At 38.7% G+C, this 16,787-nt stretch overlaps 1 protein-coding gene across 5 annotated transcripts in view; it reads right to left on the reverse strand.

The window, feature by feature from the left end:
• Positions 1-16,787, reverse strand: part of MCC (MCC regulator of Wnt signaling pathway) — a 209,081-nt gene that overhangs the window by 181,462 nt on the left and 10,832 nt on the right. For 2 of the 5 annotated variants that reach the window (XM_085305364.1, XM_085305367.1), the window contains exon 1: positions 16,585-16,781. The exons of 1 other annotated variant lie outside the window; for it this stretch is intronic. In XM_085305364.1, the coding sequence (XP_085161490.1) occupies positions 16,585-16,727 (143 nt within the window). In that variant the 5' untranslated portion in view covers positions 16,728-16,781. Of the gene's footprint in view, positions 1-15,842; positions 15,857-16,584; positions 16,782-16,787 lie in introns of those variants that run through there. 2 more of the 5 variants (XM_085305368.1, XM_085305366.1) reach the window with 2 other exon arrangements.

Raw genomic sequence — 16,787 nt, forward strand, 5'->3', positions numbered from 1 at the left:
GACCAATACTACTGAAAACAGATTCCTTTTACTCAGGGCAAGTCGGTCTGAAACGACAACAGCTTTCCTAACCTCCACCTACAAACATGAAAAGGAGTCTTTCTGTTTTTAATAAAGAAAAAGATTTTATGTTTACATGCTACAAATATTCCCTTGTACATTTACACGAAGTTTTGCCATGAAAACATCTGCATGTTCAGAGGTACAACTAATCAGAACTTCTAGTAGCTTTAAAAAAAACCTCAAAAACAATTCTGAAATAGAGAACATAAAATTCCACAACAAGCAATTGCAACACCAGAGAATCCTACTGCAGATGAAACAATCACGCTCTATTGCTTAACCATAAAACTCAAAGATTCCTCTTTTTATGAAAATACCTCTATTTATAGAATAATTYGGACATCTATTTTCACCCGATTTTTAATGTCAAGATGAGTACCGAAGTTGCTCCTAAGTTCAACAAACATACAAAGGCTTAAAGGCAGATAAACATACACAATTCTGGTACATCTATTCTTAAAGTTAAATGTTCTCAGGTGCTTTGTAGAACTGAAGCCTACGCAAATACTACACTGCAAACTGAGTGTCCAAAGGAAAAAAAAATATTTTAAAGCTAGAAATGATCACATTTCTTCTCTTGAACCTGGCCCTCACTCTGTTGGAGTCAACTGACATCTTTCCACTGACTTCTCCAAAATTTGAATCCATTTTTTATGATAACAGACACACAGGACAGTTGGTAATAGGAAGTTTCTATGTTGAAGAATCTAATCATATCATCCAGACGCACTTCAAATGAATTCTTACCTGTGTTCACAGGTAAGAATTTTTCAGAGTCCGAAAGGCTGGACATTTAACTTCTCAAACTTTCTGAAAATACTAGCTAACATGTAACACACAGATACACACCACCATGCAATACAACTATTTTATTAAACATTGTCTTATAACAAGTCSATCTCTGCTCATGTTGTGCTGATGAGCAGTAGAAAAAAACAATTAGATGACAGAACAGTTTTCAAAAAGCTGCAGGATTAGAGGAAAAGTCAGAGTTACAAGAGTAGTTAGAATGATTACGAACACTATATAACATTTTTAAACATTTAGTTTTCAGTCTTGCTAAGGCTTCATTCCACTTTTGGTGCCCCATTTTCACATTAGTTAACTCTCCTCATTTTTACTCACAGCACACCAACTGGAAACCAGAATCTAGTCAGTCAGCTTTATTTTTTTAATCTAGGTTAAAGTTTAGCTTCTTGGAGCAGTAAGAAACATAAACAACCACCACATCGGTTTATTTTATGTGTAAGCTACTGTACTCCCAACCTGCATTTTGCAGAGCATCAGTTTCAATTAACAGTCTCAAACTATATACCAAACATATCAAAACCTCCATATAAAAATATTTACTGACATCAGTGCAAGAATACCGTTACTAAGTCCCTTTTCACTCCAAAAATCAGAAAGGCACTTTCCACTTTGGATTTAGCAAACTTGCTGTATCAAAATAAACATTTTCTCCAAAATACATGGATTTGGAATATTTTTAGATTAAGCAGTTCAATGGTTGGAGAAGAAAATCATATGCTTAAATAGAGTCTTCCAATTTTACTTCATGTTAATTTCACTTTTGCTAAAAAAAATCTCAAAGTACCACCACATAACAGGTTTTCAAGCACAATGGCTATGATACCTAAGCAGGACTTTTACAGACAATTGAAAAAAGAGCTGAAGGAGCTATGAAGCTGAACTCCTGCTGCCACAAGAAACTGTTCTTTTAACAAAAGGGCATCAGACTCCAAGTTATTCTGCCATAATTTGCTTCAATTATTTAGCCATCTATCTACCATAGCAATCCTTTGAGAAGCCTCRTACACATCACTTTCCTAATTACTACTAATTCTGTTTAAAAGCACGTGATTTCCGTAACAATTTATAATAAGTCCAATTAAAGTTTGTAACTTGATATAAATTTGAAACATTTTGATTTCCTCCCCCAAGAGAAATTAAATACAAATATGGTATCCTACTGCACAGTATAATAATATTGAGCAGCTAAACGTATGAAGCAAGCATATATATGCATGCAATAAAAATTACAACAAAGTAGTGTTTATATTTATTGTTTTCTTTGTAGGCGGAAGATCGAACTTTAAGAGTGATAATTCTGTTAGACCACAAAACAGAACCAGTGACACAGTCTTTTTCTTTCTTAGCACAGCCATACTTCCTGTTGTACTCTACCTTGTTCTGATTACTGCTTTAGTAAGCATAAGGAACCACCTAGGTAAGCATGCATGTATGCTGCCCAATACCTACAGATTGCCGTCCTGAGACTTAACTGAATGAGTCACTTTTCTGTTCTTATCCCTTCTGATAGGCTATCAAATCTATAAAGGAATGATGGTTCTACAGTAACTATTTAACCCCAAAAGCAACTATGAATTCATTCATATTATTTAAGTTCTCAGCTACTACAAAGATTTTAACGACATTTTGCTATGAAACATTTATTCTTTGCTTCTGTAACCTGCAGTCTAGGTACAGAAATTCCTTTGAAGAAAAAAGGTTAAGATTAAAGATGTACTCAAGTTCCCTAGAGGCAGACAGAGTAAACAAACAGCAAACTGTAAGAAAACATGTTACACACTGTTGTGTTATAATTATGAGCCACTTCAAGATTAATTCTGTGGACAGTCAGTAGGACTGCTGGCTAAGATTAAACTGAAAATGTCTCTCTGATGGAACACTAACAACCTCAGCAAATGAAGCAATAAGGGGTTATCAATATAAAATATTTTCCTGGAATCACTAGAGGTTGTTTACTTTTACCTTTGGTAGCAATGTGCATAATCTGTTTCTCCGGTGTAACTATCAATCTTTGGAGTTCCCTCTGCTGGACACTYACCAGACTGCTGCATTTCTAGGTCTTGCATGGTGCCTGTCTACTCTGAGGCTTAGTTCTAACCTCTTACTATTTAAATCACGGCATTAGCACAGTTCCCTACCTTTCACTTTTTTATGAGCAACAGCAAGCAAAGAGTCACGAGAACAATCTCAGAACTGTTTTTTCCCCCTCATATTGTTCACACTTGCTACTCTTTTTGCTACTTATCTAAAACATCTGCTTTTTGCTTTCCATTTAAGAAGCTGCAGGCCCTTGCAAAGAGGAAAAGAGCTCTCTGCACTGGCAGTCTGGCGTAAATGGATGCTGCCATGTCACACAAAAGGCTAACAGAGGCCCCTTACCTCTAACTGAGCTTTTCCCAAAGCGCTATGCCCGGGCTCCAGATATATGACCGCTGCAGATTCCARCTGCTGACACCGGCTACAGCTTCTGTGAAACTTCAAGACCAGCAAGCAAGACCACAGACTCCCACACAGCTTAAGCACACACTCCGCCAAGAATTTCACCTTGTAGGATTTGTAATAAATCCATAAGACATGTGCTACACACAGAATTCTAAAACAAACTGCTTTTAGCTGAGACAGCACATAAAAGCATGGATCCAACCAAAAGCATACCTTTTGCTTCTGTTTTTTCACCAGTCTTTCTTTAGACCTAGATCGTATCAAAATCCTCCAAGGAGTACCTCTTTCATTTCTGCTGTCCACAGCTTTCCTATAAACCATAGATCTTTCTTCTGCCTTGCAGATCAGCTTCCTTCCATCTGAGAAGTAGCTCTCTACTGTGAAAAATGTATCTTTCTGATTCTCTTTGCTGCTCATCACGCTGGCTTCCAAAGCAGTCTGTCAAGAGTTCTCTTTGCTCTGCTTTCTAACTTTCCCTTCCTACAAAAAGTTTAGGATATAGTTTGTCAGTTTGCTGCTTCCAAAAGGGATGATCCCCACTCTCAGTCCTATTTCCCCACATCTCTTTCCATTTTCATCTACTAGGGCTGACTAGGAAGGCAGTTAAACCAACATAAAGCTCATCATACTAAACAGAATAGTTCTCTTGACTTAGCTCCCTGCACTAGTTCACTACAGAGGCAGACAAGCATCAGCACCAGATCAATAATAGCACCATTCCCTTCACAAGCAAGTAGCTGTCAGCCCTGCTTATCTGCATCAGACTGCCTCCTTATTCTCTTCACTTTCTGCAACTTATTGCTCCACCAGGGCAAGCAAGCCTGTCTTTGCCTGTGATCTAGGAGCTCTGGCAACTCCTATACATGTGGAGACCTTTAAATGACACTACAATTCCACCACATTCATCAACATTCCAATTTTACACAAAATCATCCATCACCAGACCTTATAAAATAGCTGTGCTCCAGTTCAACCACTTTAGCAGCCTCAAATAAAAAAAAAAAAAAAAAAAAAAAAACACTTCAGGTAAAAGCTCATCTCATTTTTACTGTTTTAAGCAGGTAAAAACACACACATAATAAACTGGGACACCACATACAGACTGCATGGACCAGTTACCTTCTGTAAAATTTTAGAAGGGAAGTAGAGGCAACAGCCATCAAAAATTGCTCAACCTTCAGGGAAAAAAAAAATCAGAAGGTTCATAGAATAACATCTTTTCCTTAGAGATTCTTAAGCATCAGCATTTTAGATCGAGAAAGAAATAGCTAGATAACATGTCCCACACTTCACAGGAAGCAGGCTGTATAAAATGCTTATCCCTCAAACTATACCAACAGGAACAAGTTAATTAACAGGATCCTTACAGTTCCAAAGCCATCTGACATTCCAGGAACCATAAGCAACACAGAACATATAGTACAGAAGCCCCCAGTACTACAGTGTGAACTTTTGCTACAAAACCAAGTGAGGACACTCCTTGTTTCTCAAATCCACAGAACCAGGAAGGGCACAAAAAACTTAAGTACAGAACAGTAAAAAGTACAACCACCCCCCTTTTGGCTCATGTAGCCTTTTAAAATGGGCAGAACCTCTTAAGTATATTTCTCAGGCTATTTGCTAACAGTTTGTGATTGTCTTTGAATAGTTTTGCAGTTCTCCAGTGATATTGGTTTAGCATGACAAACTCAGGGCTGGGCACCCAGAAATTTTCAGTTCACACTCTGTATCTATCACTGGCTAGGCAACTGACTTGTATCTCTATAATTCTTCACAAAAGACTTCATAATAGATAACAATTACAGAACTATTTTGCAAACACAGAAGCCGACTCTCTCAATTGCTCAGATCAAGTGAAGAGAGGTATTCAGAAACAATTAGATTTGCTTGAAATTCTTTCCCAAGCTCTTCAAAATTTCACATCTTAACTGAATGCCCACTCTGGGACAATTCAAGCCTTTCCTCAAAAGTGCTCAGCATCTACAACTTTGCATCTACAGCTTCACCTGTAGCTAGTGTAAATTACAGACACTTAAAATAATTTTTTTTTTTTTTACTAGACACAAGGATCTCAAGGTAAGCACCCAAATTTAGATATCACTTTTGAAAATTATCAGCCTTAAAGATTATGCCCATTTCTCTGTCTGTAAAATATGATTAAAACAAAGTCCTTACCTACACATGAATAAGAGAATCTATCTAGTTCTGCATTCCACCTAAGACCTAATAGAAGTTTTGATTTTACAGAATAGAAGATTCAGGAAAGTCTACCAGCAGGTAGAGCTGTCTGGTAGCATACTAGACAAGTATCCACATTAGCAGATACTAGTTCTAATCCAGATTCTGGCCTGATTTTATTAAAGCATTGCTCTCTCTACTTACACCAGTAAGATAGCTGTTAACTCCCCCACTACGTGTTTTGGTATTTTATACTGCTTTAGAAAGAAGATATCCAGTAGACAGGTCTGTGCTGTCATAGCTTTTTGAACTCACAAGACCGAAAAGATTGTGCTTAGATGTATATTCAGCAATATTTATGTATTTTTATATGCACCTTTTAGTGTAGGCATGAAATTTCAACAGTACATGAGGTGTGGGCAGATATCCTGTTCTAGCAATCAAAAAAGAAGGTCCAGAACCATAACTCCTAACTTTTTTTTCCTCCAAATTGATAGCTTAAAAAACACAGAACAATTCAGACACCAATCATCTTGACATAAAGAGATTTCCAATGCAGTTACACATACAGTGATGCTACYAGATCTTAGGTCCATATTGTAGCCTATTGCCATCCACTATTGGCAGCAACCTTCTAACTCCACTCAATGGTCTCCAAAATCAGATAAGCAACTGAAGTCCCAGTTCACCATGATAAATATTATGCCTCCCATTAGCCAGTCCTGACAAAACTCCATATAGAGGGAAGGAAGCAGACTACAGTCCATTTTAGGAAATTGGGTGAAAAAAAATGAATGAAAAGCAAGGAATAAAAGGAGGTTTTGGTTGTGTTTTAAATCTAAAGAGGAGTATTACAATTCTGAGAATGGAGTTCTGCACAGGTGGACTGAAGAAGTCTTACATTATTAAGATGTCATTCCACAGAAATACAGCATAAAAGACCATGGAAAAAACTGCAACAGAAAATTATCCTACCCCCTACCCAAAGGCAGGAACAAATATTCCTGCGTTACTCCTGACAGATGGCTGTCTAAGCTGTTCTTAAGGCCTGCACAACCTCCACTGGTGACCTATCCTTTACTTAACTACTCCCCCAGTTTCCTAATCTGAATCTTTCCAGCTATAGTTTAAAACACTATTTCAGAAAGGAAAGTAATAGTCTGTTTTCTATGATCATGATGGATAAGACAAAGATAGTCATTACATATTTAAAACCATTATYAGATGCCTCATCTTTTGAGTAGAGAATTCAAATCTCTGCATTTCTGACATTGTGAATGCTCTGGGCTTTCTCCAATTGATCCACCAACCTGATGGATGGCAGCATGCAAAACTAGACTTGGGTCATCATCTTAGGTCTTAAAGGCACTGAAAAGACCAGAAAATTTGAAAACAAAATTCTCATCTTAAAATAGCAAGAGATAATTAATTCATGTTTAAGACCTACTATAAATCTCAGATCATCTTCTGAATTATACATCCTGTATACACACCACTAGCTGTAATATTGTGTACTTACCCTTACTTTATAGCTTGAAAAAAATCAGGTAAGATATCTTCAATTTGTCAATATCAGTTTTAATTCCAATCCTGTCCTTCTGCACATCTGGCATCCTCCTTAGTTTGCTGTCCTCCCAAATTTAATTAAGCTTATTCATTATCATGTCTTCCAAATCATTAATTCCGAACAGTAATGATCTGGCTCAGGACATTCTGCCAATTTCAATTTGATACATCCTTCTATTTGGAAAACAAACTGTTAGTATCCAACGATCTCCAAGTATGGGAGAAGTATTGGGAAGGGTGAAGGAAAAGAAAAAAAGCAACCATCTGTCCAATGCTCTCTTTCTCTGACTTATCGGTGTCATAAAACATCAAAAGCTTTACTAGAGACAAGATAGAAGGCATCTGCTGTTTCACTTCCATCAACAACTGCTTTACCACATTTCATAAAGATCATATTGGTTTGATACACTTATTCTTGACAAACAACATTCAGCTAGTTATCTCATCTATAACTACAGATAAGTTGTATGCAGACTGATCCAGTTTCCCGCTTCTTCCTATTCTAACAATTTTAAAGAGAATAACCATACTCAATCTTCCATTTCCCCCTTCTATTTTTTGAAAGACCCCAGGAAAAAACTCCTGCAAAACAGTCCTGAGTTCTTTAGGAACCCTACATCAACTTCATCAAGTACAACTACATAAAACATAAATCCAAACACTCTCCAACTTCTTTCTTTCCTCATCTTCCCAAAGTCTTTACCACCAATGCTACTTGCAGGAACCATCTAACCACATCTGATATTTGTTGGAAACAAGAAAGGCAAAGCTTTTCATGATTCACAGCACCAGTCATCAACAGCTTACTACCTTCCTCTCTTAAGCRCCCTTTCCTTGGTTTTCCTCTTACTGATTATGCACTCTGGAATAACTTACTCTTGAAACTCCTTGCTAGTTTCATTTTCTGCTCTGCTTGTTCCAATGCTTGTTCTGTAAGTTCACAATTAACCTTAGCAACCTGACTTAGTTCCACTATGCTGAACAGTAACAAGAAAGAAGGGTAAACAGTCAACCCGCTCAAAAACTCCACATGCTGAACACAGATTAAAATTCACTCCAGTTTCAGGGCACTGACTTTATTTGTAACCAACAAAGCTTTTACTTCAGAGCTCTGCCCCAGATTGGCTACCTCTCACAGCATTATTCCAGCCACATTCTGCAGTCTTCAATGCCATTCCTTCTCCCGGGAAAGGAGTAGGAAGCTACCTCCGATACTCCGAGTCCCCCAGCAGGATTACTCCCCACCCCATTTCTTATTAAATATGGACAAGATTCCCAGTCTGGTTGCAGGAACTTCCAAAAGTAGTGTATTCGTTTTATAGTAGGCACAAAGCATGCTCATTTTACTCATTAGAAATAAAATAATTAAACAGTGTATTCTGAACATTAGGTCAAACCATTTACACAAACAGCATCTCAAAACCTTGGAGAACAGTGTATCCATTCTTCACCAAGGCTATCTTCTCTAGAGACAGAATTGTTACAAGCAAACAAAGGTTCACTTGTCAACAGAGAAGCACTGCCTGCCAACAGAACCTCTGCCATTACATGTTTTCTTTTGTGCTGCTTACTAGTTGGAAATTTCACTAAAACACAGCATCAATTCAGCCTACAGATTCTACCACATAGTAGGAACTACCAAAAGCCTAGTTTTCATTCAGGGGCAGTCTAGTCTAACTTACCCTTACAAACTGAAGGAATTTCATTGAGTAAGTTACTGGTAATACTACATAAGTGTTATTTTGTTTTATTAAGTTTAAGACAGTAGAGCGCTGCAAAACCTCTTGGAAGARATGAGACATTTAATGTGCCATTATGTGACCGAAAACATAACATAGGTATGTAAACCACTCTAACTATTTTTCCCCAAACACCATTCCTAGTCCATCCTTTGGACAACAGTCAATTAGGCACAGCACTGGCCTTGTTAATCTCTTTCATTCACCAACAGAGGTGCTAAAAATCTTTTAAAAAAATGTTATGGTTTTATGCTTTTAAAAACATCATCATTTTTATGGTCATAAATCATTTTTAGGAACGTTTCCCAGTTCAGAGCTTTTGAAGTGAACTGTATTTACAAATAAATAAATAAATAAGAAATCAGTCATTACCAGGATTACAGCTAAACCTCAGGCATATGATAAATCAGTAGCACAAACTAACTGGGCTAAAAACTAGCGTTTCTTCTTGAGCTAGTTTTCAGTCCAAACATTTCCCTGATCTGGATCACTGAACAAATTCTAGTACAGCCACAAGAGATTTCAAGACTGTGTTCGGTTGAACAACTCTTCCAGTAGCACCTTGCACTTAGGTTGACTTCAAACTGCCATGAAATCTCCACTTTTCACAATTCATTTCATAAAGAATTCAGGCTCCTAGCTCAGGGCAGTGGATTTGCTACAAAGACCAGATGCCCAAGTACCCTGTGAAGCTCCTGACCACAATCTCCATGATCTGTTGCCCGAATCAAGTTCCAACACTGACTATCCTACATCAGGAATCTAAGATGAATGTGTGTATATGTATAGAATTGTTTTAGAATCCATCCACAATGGTCAGCTAAATAGTTCCACAGGGCATCCTCAAACTGGACAGACAACAACAGAAGAGAAAAAAAAAAAACTTAATGTGTTAACCACCTAGTGGTGGGACTTCTCTCATTCAAGAGCCTCCCAAAACCTGTTCATTAGTTTCCAAGTATAGGTTTCAGCAACTTAATTCTGTAACCTTCTAGAAAGTTCCTGCTTGTAAAGAAACATGAGCTAAGCAACAGCGGTTACAGAGGATACTAACTACCTTGCCTGTTATAAGCAGAAGAAAATGCAATCGTATGGAATCAGAAAAATTCAAATATTTACTGAGGTCTCAGCCACACCACGAAAATGGYCACCTGTAGTATTTATGCTATAACCTAATGGGGGGGGGGGACATCCAACGTATTAGTGGAGTTATACTTTTATGGGCTTCTTGATGTCATTCTGGAAGATTACAAGAAAAGGTTGAGCAACTACTTCCCCTCCCCCCCAGGGCCACAAAAAAGAGATTACTGAATTTATAGAGAGGTTTAATTCCCTCACAGTCATAATCCCAGTAACATGGTATTAGCAACAAACTCATTAAAAACAATTAAAGATAAGAAAGAGCTTCAGCACTTAAAAGTTGACTGAATGGTAGCACTCAAAGGAAACAAAGAGTCTGACAAGTGCATTCTCAAGTAACTAATTATTTGCTCAAGTTTGTCCACATTATAGTCTACCTGGAGATTAAACTCCCAAGAAAGAAGAAAAGAATAAAATAAACCTTCTAAAATATGAAGGGTTCTGAAAGCTCAAGTTTAAAACTTCTTCCGACTGTGTATTTATTGTAACAAACACAGACTTTGAAATGTGTAAGCATTTAATGAATGTTGGTAAGTACAACCTGCAAGAAAACAGTCTTCTCTTCTTGTCAACAGTTATTTGTACTCTGCTTTACAACTGCCACTAAACTGGAGTTACTAATTGCAATACTCAGAAATACACAGCGCAAAGTAGGATCATGAGAACCTTATGGCCATGATGTAGGCATATTCTTTATATGACGGATAACCTTGACATACTGCAGTCAGCTCCACTGGGAAAAATAAACTTTTCACCTCAAAATTAACATGGTTCTCCTCTGCATACCGAGAAGTAGCAAAACAGATAGGCTAGCAAATACACAAGGCCAAACCTCCATCATCTTTAATTCTCCTAAAACCCTAACAGTTATCATAGCAATGAATTTGGAACCTAGGACTACTTAAAAATCTATGTTAAATACTTCTCTCATTACATTTACCTATTTGATGTACAAGATCTATCACAAGTTCATCAGGATTYACCCTACACCGGTAGCTTCCCTATTCCCAAATAATAGGGAAGCTACCGGTGTAGGGTAAATCCTGATGAACTTGTGATAGATCTTGTACATCCTACCTCCCTCCCACCCAAAACAAGGAATCTGCAGCACAGTGCTGGGCTCACTATTTACACATCTTTTATAACATCCAAATCACTGCCTCCAACTTGTATTTAAAACACACGATGCTTGGTCGAGAACTCTAACAATGCTTTGGATTAACTTGATGTATAGCTCATCTGGAGCTATACCCTAAAGTGTAAAGTCTCCTCCTCAATCAGCTGCAAGGAAAAAAAAACAGATTACTATTCTGGGAAATGTCATTATCCATACTCACTCCAAACACTCCGCCATAATTACCTATTTTTAAGAGGGGAGGAAGGGGGAGGGAGGGAAGAATATCAAAATATTTTAGGAAAGAAAAACAAATTTGATTTTAAAATATTTTGATTTACTCACTTATTTTTAAAAAAATCCAAAGCAGTTAGTTTGAGCATTTGAATTTCTTAACAGTAGTTATCTTACGTACAGGAAATTACACACACCAAGTATCCTGTAATGAGACGTAGTTCCACCATGTTAATGAAGGAATTTACAAGAATACTAGTGTGCAACCTGGATTAAAGCAATAAATACTTTCACAGTTTCTTCCATGGTTACAACTACTTAGCTCCAACACTATTGCAACCCATTAAAAAAGGAAATATCAGCTTGTCATTGCAAAGCTTGTGAGAGTTCCCAAAGCTACATAACACTAAAAACAYTCACATAACAGATCAAATCCAGTAAGTTTCTTTTAACTGTTTCTGAGAAGGGCAATCAAAGGGAAGCACTCTTTCCATATGTGCTTTTAACAAACYGTACAACCTCACTGCAAAAAATCAGCAGGTTTGCAGCTTTTCAACCATCTAAAAGCAGAGTATGGCAAACACTGACTGCAATGTAAAAATATCAGCATATATAGAAGACAACATTTTCAAACAACTCTACAAAGAGAACTTTACTTTGTTATTCTGAGTATCATGAAAAATTTCTTGTTATGTACTCAACACTTTACCTTTGTTTCATAATCCTAAAAAGTATTTATCCATGTTTAAAAGTTAAAAATATAAAACTATCACACATTTGTAACTTAATAACTAGATTTTTATTCAATCATCTCTATAACTCATAGCTTCATTTTTTTTGTAAATGAAATTATCTACTGCAGATACAAAATTACCTTATTTAGAGCATGTAGTATTGCAAAAGAGTAATCAGGAAACCCACTTAATAATGACTGCAGTAGAAGTGAAATTCACTATACCTGTAACTAGAACTTCAATACAGTCAAAATATAATAAAACTACAAGGCAATCAAGGTTCTGAAGAGCCTGCTACCTGTAAAAACCCAGCATATTTTCACCTTCCTCACTGTCATCCACCAAGATCACATATGCTGACCTTGTTTAAAAACAACAACAAAACCCTCACACGCAAAAGCAGCAGGTGCCCTCCCCAATGCACTGACCCTCGGAAGCTGAATACAGTTTTAACCATAACATCAGATTCTCAAGCTTCTCAAAACAAACAGAAGAAAAACAAAGCAAATGAATGCAGTGTTTTTTCAGTTAATGGCTTTAGGTTAATAGCAACACAATCCAACTACAGCTGCAAAAATAAAGTTTTCATGTAAACAGYGTTTAAAGCTGACTCACACTCCCAGTGAGACTGATCCAGCTGATCTTAAAAGTTCAAGATCTAGCCTTAATCACAGACTGCTATACATATATTTGTTTGTAATTATATCTCATTATTGATGACATATCACAAACATGCCAAGCCCTTATGAGATGTTAAATAACTAAGTAACTACTATCACTCCCCAAAGAGCCAAAAACTATTCCTGTACAAACTAACAAATTAAAATTCCTGTGTTCTTTTAATATTTTTATCTAGAGATTATCTAGCAAGATTTCAACGCACAAGTTTCTAATACAACTACAAAATGTAATGCAGAGTACTAGACAGCCCTAGCATTCTACACTCCATTGAATTTCTTCTCCAATACAACCATCAACAGCACTCTCTGAGTACTTACACTTTTTTACTTTAATTTCATCCTAACTATTGAAAGTCTGAAAATTTCTTCTCCAATACAACCATCAACAGCACTCTCTGAGTACTTACACCTTTTTATTTTAATTTCATCCTAACTATTGAGAGTCTGAAAATTAATCAGTATCTCAGGTCATGCTCCTCCTCCCCATCTGTGCCTCTACTTCCCTGCTATTATTTGAAGAGGTTTACAGTTAGATGCACAACAAAGCATTTCCACAGCTGAGACACCATATAACTTCATTATGAATGCAAATAGCTCTTTTCCCCATGCAATATGAACTCAATAAACATTCATACAAAATGACTGCCTTTGCTGTAAGAATAAAGATATTCTCTTCCATAACAGAGCTAGAGTTAGAGAGAAAGCAATCTTATGAACAAACTGCTGCATGCACTATGCAAACAAAAGGCTGATGAAGCTTCATCCCTGAAAGCAGAGCAGAAGGGGTACTCATTTTGAAAGATATGACAACTTATGCTGAGTAATAGCTGAAAAATTGCAAACAATTTTCAATTCAATTACATAGAAAACAAATTAAGTTCCCAAAAGAGGCTCCAATTAGTAAAGGTCTACAGATAATTTCTAGTCCATAAGGAAGCAGCTGGTTTTACAGTGCTAGCTTCTCTGTTTTCAGCTCTGTATACATATGCCCAGGCATTTATTGCAGTGTTTGATCTCCTGTAAATGGTGCAGGAACATGGAGAAGTCAGCCTATCATCTCTACTGGGGCTACAAAGGCAACAAAGAAAGCAGCATTACCCTCAAGAATCAAAAACACCAGTGATCCCAGGAGGAAAGGAAAGCCCAATGAAGCAGGGTAAGAGGGAACAGGAAAGCCAAACAACTGGCCTCTATGAAAAAAAGGAAAAACAGAAGCAAGAAAAAGATTATGCACATGATGACAAGATTAAGTTAAATACAAAAGCAGACGTGAATTTTCTGGCTTTTTTTTAAATATAATTTGGTACATTAAAAAAAGAAAAGTGAATTTACCCAAACACTGTCCTGAGACTGCAAACAATGAAAAAACAGTTGCTATGCTTTTCACAGGGACACTGCGTGCCCGTGAAACAGAACGAGCTGTCTTTGAGACTACGGTGGTTTGTGCACTACAAAAGCATCCAAAAACCACTGGGCAAGTCCACTCCTGCACACACCATTGCTATAAAACAGATTATAAGGGAAATTGAGACACTAAGCAAAGCGAGGAATGCATTCCATTTACAAGACTAATTACCTTAGTGAGCTGATGAAGTCAAGAAAAGCAAATGACTCCATTTGATGCCAAAGATCACTTGTCAAGTATTCATTCACTACTTTATCATAAATACGGAAATTTAAAAGAYGACAATTTATGATACTAAGTTCCAATCATGGCCATACTAATACTTGCCTTGAAGGCACAGTACCATATGAAGCAAGGTATTAGCAACCATCAACAATGGACTAAATCCTTTAGGATTTTCAACCATCATCCTCTGAGCTTTAATTCTGTTTCCTGCTGAAATCCAAGGTCCTTCCTAGGGCATGTCATGAAGCCTTGGAAACTGTTAACAGAATAGTTCAAATAACATTCAAAAACATCCATTTTGAAATGCACAGAGTACTAATTTGGAACAAAATATAAGAAATGTAGAAAACTCCCATCAAAAACACAACTGGCTTGTGTAGTGGTAGCAACTATACATACGAAGCACTACAACGTTAATATTCCTTTAGAAAGTGCTTTAATTCAATTTATGCTGCAGAAAAGCACCACAGTGCACAGATCACAGACTGTGCTCATAGTACGCAATGGGAGCTGTAAGTGAACACCTTAATTTTTAAAACTTCAGAATAACTTTCATTAACAGGGTAAACAGGTGGAAAGAGAAGTCATCTTAGCACATGGCCAAAAAAGTATTTATTTTCAAAGTTTTCATCTCAGAACTACAGCTATCAAAATAATGATTAATTAGGAAAAAAAAACAGTGCATGAGGACCCTTTAGATTAGAAATATCAAGACCTTGAAGTTCTATTTTTTAAGTGACTGCCAGCTCTTTGAGAATTTCAACAACTTTCTGGTTCCAAAGAAATGACAGAGAGTGCTGAAGTTTATTTACCCTTTCTGTAGGCTCATACTGTTAGGTTTCAGGTTAGAGGACAAACTTTAAAACTTTCCCTCACTTCAATTCACCTCTCTGGAGGCACTTACTAACTACTTACTAACTACAGCTAATATTGGCTTTGTTTTGAAGCTGCAAGTTCCCCACATCTCAGAAAAATCTTGCATTTAGAAGTACAGTTATTTTTTAAATTATGGTGTGGGAGATGAGGACTAGTTCCAGAAATACCTTCCATCAAATCTCATCCTGATCAAAAGATCCTGCCAATAGTTCCAGATATATSAACATCTCATTATGGCTTATTTACAATCTACTGCATTGTACAAGCATCTGGTGCTACAATCCTGAAATTAAAAGGAGGGCTGGATATAGGAGTTTAAATAAGGTTATAATACAAGAATATAAAAAGAACACAAGAAAATTAGATATTCTCATAAACTGAGATTACTTTTATCTTAGACTATCATACCTAAGGCATCATCCACTACTCTAGATTTAAGTATGGCAAGACTTTACTGTAAGAAGTCTCATCTTTTTGGACTGACATATTTAGAAGCAGACATACCAGAGGAAGGACCCAAAAAGACCTTAATTTTTTCCCAAGCACGTCAGCTGATCTAACAGAAGTGTTTCTGATAGATATGTCTTCCCCAACACCTTGCATCAGTTTTATCTTTGACCAACTTTGTTTACTTACAGAAATCACCTGCCTAATGCATTCGGTCATCAAAAACATCTGGGTTAGAAGACTTGAACTTCCAGACCTCGTGGAAGTTAAAGGTCTTGCATTTTTCTGCATCAAGCCTTGCCGTAAAACCACGCAGCTGTTGTAACACACGGCCAAAGCGCTGACCTCGAGCCCCACACCCTCAGCCGCACGCTGCTCGCGCGCACCAGAGCCGGGCGGCCGTTGAGGAACGCGGCGGGGGCCAACGGTCGCCAACGGCTGCCGGCGGGGGGGGGGGAGGGGTAATCCCAGGCCGGGCCACCCCCTCCCGGCCGCCCCGGCCCGCGCGCGCAGGCCGCTTGAGGCGATAACGGCCGTTAGAGCCGCGAGCTGGCAGCGCTGGGCTGCGCTACAGAGGGGCTCCCTGCAGCTACCGGGCCGGACGGACRGCAGCTCGGGCAGCACCGGTCGCTCACGGTCCCGGAGGCAGAAGCCCCAGCGCAGCAGAGCGGCCGGTGCTCTGGGGCCGCCCAGGCTCCCCGCCGCCGCCCCGGCGGCAGCCCAGTGCTCCGCACGCAGCTCGGGGGGGGCGGACGGTCCGACTCGGGGCGGGCACGGAGGCGCCGCCGACCCCCTTCCCCCGCCCCCAGCACTGTGCTGCGCTTTGCAAACTGCTGAGACTCTCCGCAGCAAACTTGCTGGGAAGTTGAGACGCCACTTCGGGGGACGGGGGGAACCTCCGCACAAAGAACCGCCTTCCCGCTGCTGCTACCTGCTGATGTAGCCGTCCCCATCGCCGTCACAGGTCTGGAAGAGGCGCCTCATCCTCTCCTCCTCGCCGGTGCTGGAGGTATCGCTGCTGCTGCTCCCGGCGCTGCTCACGCTCACCTCCACTACGGCGGCTGCCGCCATCATGCGCCCAGCTCTGGAGAAGGAGGCGGCAGCGAGGCTGCCGGAGGCGCCCGGGATTCCCGG

This window comes from Rhea americana, unplaced genomic scaffold, assembly GCF_003343005.1.
Source record: "Rhea americana isolate MKP2758 unplaced genomic scaffold, rheAme1 scaffold_22, whole genome shotgun sequence".
NCBI classification, from domain to species: Eukaryota; Metazoa; Chordata; class Aves; order Rheiformes; family Rheidae; genus Rhea; species Rhea americana.